Source organism: Vipera ursinii (assembly GCF_947247035.1).
Source record: "Vipera ursinii genome assembly, chromosome: 5".
NCBI classification, from domain to species: domain Eukaryota; kingdom Metazoa; phylum Chordata; class Lepidosauria; order Squamata; family Viperidae; genus Vipera; species Vipera ursinii.
In genome coordinates this window covers 73,824,852-73,834,306 of record NC_139518.1, presented here as the reverse complement: position 1 = coordinate 73,834,306, position 9,455 = coordinate 73,824,852, and the positions used below count along the sequence as shown (strand labels likewise).

General features: G+C 42.3%; 1 protein-coding gene across 1 annotated transcript; it reads right to left on the bottom strand.

Moving 5' to 3' along the window:
- Window positions 1-3,897: 3,897 nt before the first annotated feature.
- Window positions 3,898-4,752, bottom strand: CH25H (cholesterol 25-hydroxylase; the record flags this gene model as incomplete). The annotated part of the gene is made up of 1 exon (XM_083363322.1): window positions 3,898-4,752. One exon carries the CDS (start codon window positions 4,750-4,752, stop codon window positions 3,898-3,900), a length of 855 nt encoding a protein of 284 aa, XP_083219448.1.
- Between the last annotated feature and the right edge of the window lie 4,703 nt (window positions 4,753-9,455).

Genomic DNA, 9,455 nt, shown 5'->3' with positions numbered 1-9,455 from the left:
TAGATACAGGTAGTCCTTGACTTACAACAGTTTGTTTAGTAACGAAAGTTACAATGGCATTGAAAAAAGGGACTTAGAACTCTGTTTCACACTTACCACCATTGCAGCATCTTCATGGTCACGTGATCAAAATTTGGACACTTGGCAACTGACTCATATTTATGACAATTGTTGTATTCCGAGTCACATAATCCCCTTTTGTGATCCCCCCCCCGACACCCCTTCTCCTGGTTCTTTTCCTGGAGCAGACATAGTTGCACAACCTTCTGGTTTTTACTGGATAGGCTATTTCTGGAGATTCTGGAGATGTCAAGCATCCCTCTCAGTCATCTAGCAAAGAAAGACTCCTGGCCATTTGTTTTGTCAGGAATATGAAGCTTAAATGGTTACAGAAGCAGTGTAAGCTGAGGTTTTCCCATGCAAACAACACAAAGAAAAGTTCCCTCCCCCTCCCCCCCAGCCATCCCCTGATTATCTGCAAATGTCCAATCAGGGGCTTGTATATTGTTGAGGAAAGAGCTCTGCATATCATTGTAACTTGACCTTGACTGGCTGGAGCTTCTCACATTGAGCCATGGGCTTCCATCCTCCCCTTTTTTCTCACATTGCAATCTTTTCTCCACCCCACTCCACCCCCACCCCCAGGGCCAAGGTCAGGCTGCCAGCTCATGTAGCCTGGATAGGTGAGATAGGTGACAAAGTCAATGGGGAAGCCAGATTCACTTAACAACTGTATTACTAACTTAACAAGTGCAGTGATTCATTTAACAACCGTGGCAAGAAAGGTCGTAAAATGGGGCAAAACTCACTTAACAACTTAGCAACAGAAATTTCGGGCTCAGATTGTGCTCCTAAGTCAAGGACTACCTGTAATGAAGAAGGAGATTGCAATATCACCAAAGGTCAAAAATACATGGCGGTGATATTTCAGCCACAGAGACTTATCTTTAATAGGATCTAGATCTCGTGTCATTTCACCATTACAATGATGGGCCAGCCATTCTTTCTCAGCCCTAACTTACCTCACAGGGTTGCTGGGAATATCCACAGGTCAAGCTTCTGACAGGAAATGCAGGTCAAAAGTAATATATAATCATCTCAGTTATGCATTTGTTCACTTATAATTATAAGACTGTACAGATCTAGACAGGCTGGGAAATGTCCACTTTTGGAGGCCAGGCATAATTGAAATATTTGAAGTAAAACAAAAAAAGGGTCTAAATTTCTGATCCCTTTTAAGCTTCTGATCCCTCACTTCCCCAAGTACAACTCCTAGCATCACTAATGGCTAGGAGTGCACACCAATGGCCATCTTGAAAGCCCACGTGTGTCAATTATACTGATTCATGTGAAACGGCTTAATGACATGCAAAGCTGGCCAAACATATCTAAACTTCCCTAAACCTGAGTTTCTTAGTTTTACAGATGTTATAACAATGTCATAGTATGTATGTTGGAGTTGTACCTTGTTTAGAAAGTTAGGAGCCCCCTCCCTTTGTCTAGACTTCCTAGACAAAGCAATATGTTCTATTCTAATTGCAACAGATCCCTAAATTCATAGGCAGATACTGTACATTGCCCATCTTCTCTAGCCGCATCTTTCAAACTGGAAATTTTAGAAATTAAGAAATTCTGGAAAAAATGTGTATTCTGCAGCTCAACCCAATATGGCAGGAATGGGCAATGTAAGGACATGCATGCAGACCTCACCCCATTTTGTAGTCACTAAAACCTTCTTAAAGCACAGCATGAATTTTGACAAATTTGCCATTTTCTGATGGCATATTTTTTTGTGGGTTTCTCAACCCACCCTAAGTTCTCTAGCACCACAGAAATATATACCACACCATTCCCCATGCCCTTTCAGCCCTCTAAAGTTAAAAGATCTCTATATGTACATGTGTGTATAAGTGTTTGCTAACCTTGCTGTAGACCAGGGGTTCCCAATTGGGGATGCGAGACGATATTCCAGGGTGTGCGAAGTTTAGTAGTTTCAAAATTATAGTTTATATGTATAATTTGTTGCCGTTATTTCAAACTTTTGTAAGGGGTGCGAGAATATATCAGAAGCATTCTAGGGGTGCGGGGTATAGAAAAGGTTGGGAACAGCTGCTCTAGACAATAACCATCTATAAGCGGGGACAGAATATAAGAAAAACCTACAATTCAATGGCTGTAGCAGGTTCTTTTCTAAACTCAAACCAAGACATAAATCAGAACCCCCAAACTGCAATATTGTTCTCTGTTCTACAAACCACTATATGGAAAAAAAAATCCGGAATCTTGTTTTTTTAAAAAATGTAGCACAATGTAAATTTAAATTACATTTTTTACCTTCTAGTGTGTGTTTGTGTAAAATGAAATTAGTCACTTCTGAAGATTGTGACACAGGGAAATTCCCAGTATTTTCTCATGTTCTGTTAATGTAGGACTTGTTTTTCTACAATAGTGTGTATTTTTAACAAGTAGTGCATAACCACGGTATATACACCGATCTTGGAATTTAAATTTAAATTAACAGGGAAATGCCAACACTGTCTTGCAAAACTTTGGGATGGTTGTACAGTATGTACAGATAGTCCCTTAGTTACGACCACAACTCAGCCCAAAATTTATAGTTGCTCAATGAAACATTTGTAAAGTGAGGTTTGCTCCACAGTTATTATAAGTGAATCATCAGAATTGTTAAGTTAGTAGCATGGATGTTAAGTGAATCCTGCTTCCCTATTGACCTTGCTTGTCAAAAGCTCGCAAAAAGGGATCACAAAGACTCCAGGACATCTGCAACCGTCATAACTATGAATCAGTTGACAAGCATCTGAATTTTGCTCACATGACCATCCATGGGGGATGCTGTAATGGTCATAAGTGTGAAAAATGGTCATAAGTCATTTTTTTCAATACCATTGTAATTTCAGACGGTCACTAAATGAACTGTTGTAATTCAAGGACTACCTACTACTAGTGGTAATGCATCATTATGTAAGCACAGCTACTTAGAAGGAAGTATTTAGGACTCTGATCCTTCATCTAACCCCCTCTCAGAAAACACTACTTATATTTTGCCATAGAAATAATATTTGGTACTGCTGTGTAGTATTTTTGTAATGCATTATGTCTAAAATAAAAGAGAGGGGAACCAGCTCTTTTTGCAGAATAAGGTGATAAAAATTCTAGAGTGATAGACTGTCAGAAGCAGCAGGGGGAATAGTCTAATTCTTGCTCCTGTTTTCCTGAGCAGAAAAAAAAATGCAAATAGAAACCCAAAATACAAAATCTCAACTCATTCCATCTCCACTATGGTAGTTCTTTAGCTGCAAAAAGTTGTGGGTTTTTTTCATAAATGCACATGCGCACACACACACACACAATATCATATTCTTAGCCAATTAATAGATTGATCACACACATTAATCTATTTTAGTATTTCCAAAAAAGTGCATAGACAACAAATAATATCAAATTTTGATTTATTTCATCAATATAAAAATAATATAAATAACTTAAATTTCACAGGACAGGTTAGCAAATGAGTAGAAATGTTTACAACAGGAAGCCTTTTCTCCTCAATGTGGAGATGAGAGAAATTCCATAGGAATTATATACGTAATATATAATTATATAAATATATATCTTCAAGCCAGCAAACCTATATATTAGACATTCATTTGTAACAGCTTTATAGAAGACCAGATATCCCCACACAAAAAAACATACTGTTTTATCTCTTTCACATAGTTTGTGTCATTGGAATCAAATCCCAAACCATAAATATTAACATGTTATAAATATATTTGCATAAATACGTTCAGTGCAAAACTCCTCAGTTTGTTTTTTCACACCAGAGCTTCCAAACATCGACTCTGGCAAGGATAAGGTAAAAGATGGGGATAAAAATTAATCTTCATTGACCTTCATGTCGCTTTGCGTCAGAGCATGGCTAAGAGTTCCAAATAGCCAGTCCCAATGTTTAAAGTAAGGTGCATAGTTGAACTTGAACTTCTGGTGGTGGAGATCATGGTGTGGAGCTCCTCCATACAGGCCAAAAGGCACCAGTCTGTGGGTTGACCATGGCAGGTCATAGCCAGAATGATCTTCTACTGACAACCAGATGTTGGCCGTGAAGAAAGCCATTTCCGTCAACGGATGACACCCCAACAGCATCGGACCAATTACGGCAAAGAAACCCAGCCAGAGCAGCTCCCAAACGCTGGCAAACTGGGTGGCCAGAGCAAAGGTAGAGACGTGTTTGTGGTGGATCTTGTGGAAAGTTTTGTACAGCCAGGGCACTTTGTGGTGGAGCAAATGCCACAAAAAGGACAAGAAGTCGAACAACAGCAGGCAAGCTGCTATCTGCAGGAGAAGCGCGGGCACCTCGGGAGCGATGCTAGGCAAGCTCACTGGCCTCCAGTACCAATGCGCAACAGTCACGGGAAAGATACACACGATGTGCTGATAGATGCTCTGAGCCAGGCAAAGCACCACCATCTGCGGTGTAGGCGAGCTGTGCGGTTGGATTTTATACTTCCTCAAGAGGGCGATCCAAGGGCTTAAAAAATCCAGGGCGATAAAAGGCAAGCAGAAAGCTGTATAGATTGCAAAGTTGAACAGCACCGGGAAGAAGGGAGACTTGATCAAATCCTCCTGCCTCCGGACAAAGTTCCAGAGAGGCTGTAGAGCCAGCACGTTTGGCAAGTCATGCGGCTCGTCACAAAAAAGCAGCGTGCTTCCGTTGTGTATGCTGATTTCCATTGCAGCTGCAGCCGTCGCGGGTGCTGTTTGTGTACTGGAGCTGTTCCTACGCCTGAAGTCTTTTTTATGTAGTTCCGTGGATGACGTAACGAAAACAAAAAAAGCTTCCCGCTAGTAATCAGTTCAGTTCCTTTTCCTCTTGAAGCAAAAGTATCGGGAGAGGGCGGGGGTGAGGAAATTCCCTTCTCTCCTTCCAAGCGTTTATCCTTAGATGAGCTGTCCTTTGCCGTGCCTCTTTCTTTTGGTTACAACAGATTGGATTTAGGAGCTGAAAAGTAGGCTGAGGAGGAAGCCTATGAGAGGGCATAGGAATGGTACTGAAAAGAATTACATTAACGGCATTTAGTCAGAACAGAAACGATGAGGAGAGTAAAGATCACCATCTTTACTTCCCTTCAGTTACTTTACTTTTTCTTCTTTAAAGAACACCATCCGAATGTGTGTGCTTTGTTTTCTGAGGTGTTAAAGGGCTGAGAAGCCGAGACGTTTAAAACAAAAAGTGTAGCGTTCTGGAAGCAGAGCCGAAACCAATTTTATAGGCACTTTTCAGCTGTCAATTCAATCATTGTTGGGGTTTGATGAGTGCCACCCATGGAGATTGTGCTGTAATTCTCATCTTGTAACGTGTCATTTCAGATGTTTCAAATAGGTGACATGGGGAGAAAAAAAAATCACTCGAAATTTCTAACAGATTAGATAGGATGCCACCTTCAAGACTCCAGCCTCTGTTTTTGCTATTTTACTAAAATGAATAAGAGTATTACAGGCTAACATCAGCGAGATAGATTCTGATCTCATATCTCAGGTGGCTTTCAAGGTTCATCAATTAAGCTTGGTTGTCACAATATGAGTTATGCGTGATTTGGCAATCTATGTGCTCACACTGGAGCCTCTATCTTGTCATCAGATCACTCTGAGGCGTGCTTGAAGTCAGGCTAAGGCTAACAAAGATTTTCCATTCCCTAGCAGGAGAAGACCTCCCAGGTGCACATGTTAGGTCACATATAGAAAGAGCCTGCAAGACTGCCCCCTTCCTTGAGAGAGAATGGCCATTTTGGCTGGGGCTGCAATGGGACTGGACACTTCACTGATACGATTTCATGTGATTTGTTATTGTTTGGGCCTGAGGATATTGATCTCCTAGGAGGATAAGTTGGAAACTGTCCCCATCAATCATTATTTGATTGCAGTACTTCTGTACTTCTTCCCACATCTTTTCATTTTTTAGTTTCATACATAGGAACATTCAAACATGGCAAAACTTTTTAAAATCCATGATGTAGTTTCCAACTCTGAAAGTCAAAAGCAAAGCCTGGTTTGAGGTTGGTTTTCGGTGGTGGTGGTGGTACAGGCACTCTGCTTTTTCCTAATCTAAAAAAGCCAAACCAGTTATTATCTTGAAAGTAACCCACATTACTTTCCATGAGGACAGCAACAGACCTTGTGGCTGAGGCACAGTGAAAAGTAGATTGTAGTGAAGTTCTTCTCAACTGTTGAGTCCTTGGGACTCATCACAATGAGATATTAGGACAACTTATTCTGGAAAACAGAATAAGAACAGAAGAGAATAGTGAACACCCTCAACTCACTCTGAACACCAGAGCTGAAGCTTTCCTGGTCATATAGAAAGAGAAGGTGCAATTGTTATCACTTCAGGCAGTCTTCATGCCACAGTGCCTTCAGTCTGAGAATGAAGAAATCCTTAGGGTTCACATTGTTCTCTCTCTAAAAGATGTGCTGAGGATCAGCCATACATAATTTCAGCAAAATGCCATTTTTATTTTCAGTGGGGAAATAATATTCATTTAACGTCCCTAATATTGTTTTAATACTGAGCCATGTTAATATCTGTCTGTCTAACACAGGGGTTTTCAAACTTGGCCCTTTTTATGACTTGTAGACTTCAACTCCGAGAATTCCTCAGCCAGACATGCTGGCTGAGGAATTCCGGGAGCTGAAGTCCACAAGTCATAAAAGGGCCAAGTTTGAAGACACCCCCCCCAGGTCTAACAGAATAACAGAATTATTATTCTGTCTCTTTATCTATCAATCTCTGAGTGGGTGTTATTAATCTTGGTTGATTATCAATTATCTATTCTGGAACATTAAGCATTTTGCACTTAATATAATCTGTGAACTCATATCCAGTTCATTAAAGATTACATGCAAGCATATATGTGGGAGAGAGGGAGGGTTTTGAAACTGTAAGATCAGAGGAAAATGGTACACAAAAGGGACAAGCAGTAATAATGATTAACATGTCCAACGTGACTTGAGGAGGCACGCGATTTTGTTCAAGTCACAGGAAATAAGTGAATATCCTGATGAGACAGTTACATTGGTTTTGCAATCTATCTTTCAAATCCTTCACATTAGATCTCTTACTAGGTTGTACCACTACAAGAACATCCATAAGCCCTGCTTCCTTGAGCTGGCCGGCAACCCTCTTGTGGGCCACTTGAGGAGGGATGGACCAATTCTGGAAGCAACCAACATTTCACCCCATTCCTAATCTTCATGTTACCATGTCAGCTTTATGGGACAGAGGAAGAAGGCAAAATAATCGCCCTCAAGAAGCAGGAAAGTGCTCTTCTCTTTGGCCTGGAGAAGACAGGATAACAAAGGACAAGAGTAGAGTGACTTACCCTGGGATAGGAGGAAGACTCTTAGTAGCATATGAATATTAATTGCATGTTATATATTTTATATTTATGGCAGGGTATTTTTCCTCTTCCCTTCATTATATGTTGGAAAGAAGGGAGGGAGGAAAAGGGAAAGGGAAAGGGAAGGGGAAGGAAAGGAAAGGAAAGGAAAGGAAAGGAAAGGAAAGGAAAGGAAAGGAAAGGAAAGGAAAGGAAAGGAAAGGAAAGGAAAGGAATATAAGAGAGTCAGAATGGTGTGTTGGTTAAGGCAACAGGCTGCAAACCAGGTAACAATGAATTCTAGTCCTGCCTGCCTTAGGCATGAAGCCAACTGGGTGACCAGCCATAAGAAGCAGGCAATGGCAAACACTTCTTGCAATGAACAAACTCATCAACAAACTTCAGGGACCTGTCTAGGCAATTGCCAGGAGTCAACACCAACTTAAAGGATCATTATCATCAAGTATATAAAGAACTATCCCAACAAATGCACTTAAAACATTTTCTCTATCCAGAAATGTTAACGTTCTTTGAAAAACGAAAGGTACAATAAATAAACTTCATCAGCAATATCAAATATCACTTTGCCCACTGATTTTAAAGATGTGACTTCCAATTTCAGCCTCTCCATATTTTTCCCCACTTATCAATGATTCAAGGACATAAATTATGACAAAATCTGTTGCCATATACCACAGGTACAGGTATATGTAAAAAGGTACAGTAGGTAAATTACTAGGTGCAGGAAATCACATTGCATCATTCATGTCGTGGAGGAAAAAAAATAGCTATTTGCTCCATCTACTGGCTACAGTACAGATGCAAGACTTTTAATTCTTGCCACTGGAATTCAACAATTATAGATATGGAAAGGACGATCAAGTCCACACACTTTTGCTTAGTGCAGACATCCCAATTAAAACTGTTCCTTGACTGATGAATTGTCCAGTCTTGTCCAATGACAAACTAAAGTTATTTCCTTACAGCTGAATCTGTCTTTGTAATGTATTCCACACAAGAATGACAGCTGTCAAAGGCCGCTCCACGTGGCCGCACTGACAGCTGTCAAAGGAAAGCCGCGCACGCGCGATAACATCCCCGAGCTGTCAAGAGGCCGCTCCACATGGCTGCACTGACAGCTGTCAAAAAGCCGCGCATGCGCAGTAGCAGCCGCGAGCTGTCAAAGCGGCAGCAGCCGCGAGCTGTCAAAGTTGCGCATGCGCAGACACCTCAGCCACTGACAGCCGCTAGCTGTCAAAACGCCGGCTAGGTTTACCCGGGCCCCCAGCTGATAGGGCAGCCAGCTGACAGGATTCCCCAGCCCAGAGGCGCATGCGCTATCACTGGGGAAATGTCAAAAGCTGCCAGATGATTATTGGGTGCGGCCCCCTTGGCGGGAAAACACCCGTTCCTGATTTGCTAACCTGTTTGACAGTTGCTTATATAAAGGCTGTTTGTACCATTCTGCCCCGCCCGGGCTGAGTTAATAAACCTTTGAGCTGAAGCCGTCGTCTCACTCGTCATTGCCTGAGCTAATCCACCTGGCGACGAAGGTGGGATTGTGGTACTACTAGCTGAAGTCATGGCCTAGAGGGGAAGCCGTCCCAGTCAAATCGCTGAAGTCACGAGCTAAGTCACTGGCTGGGGCAGGCTAACTTTCTTAGTGCCACAGTACCGCTGACCCAACATGGCAAATCTCGGGCATGTGAGAGAATTCGACGTCCGCCACCCTGAAGGCTGGGAGTCGCATTGGGGCCAAGTCGAGGGGTACCTCGTCATAAATAAAATCACCGAGGACCGCCACAAGGCCGCCGCGCTCCTATGCCTCAGTGGACCGGCAGTATATGACATCGCCGTGGGACTCTGCAGCCCGGACCCGGTCGCCACGGTGCCCTACGCTGAGCTTACAGATCGCCTCAGCAAACACTTTATGCCCAGGCGGTCAGAGCTGTATTGGCGACTCCATTTCGCTCGCCGTCGACAGCAACCGGGGGAACCTTCCACTGCCTTCATCGCTGGGGTCCGGCACGCCGCTCGGAAATGCCATTTCCCGGACCTGGA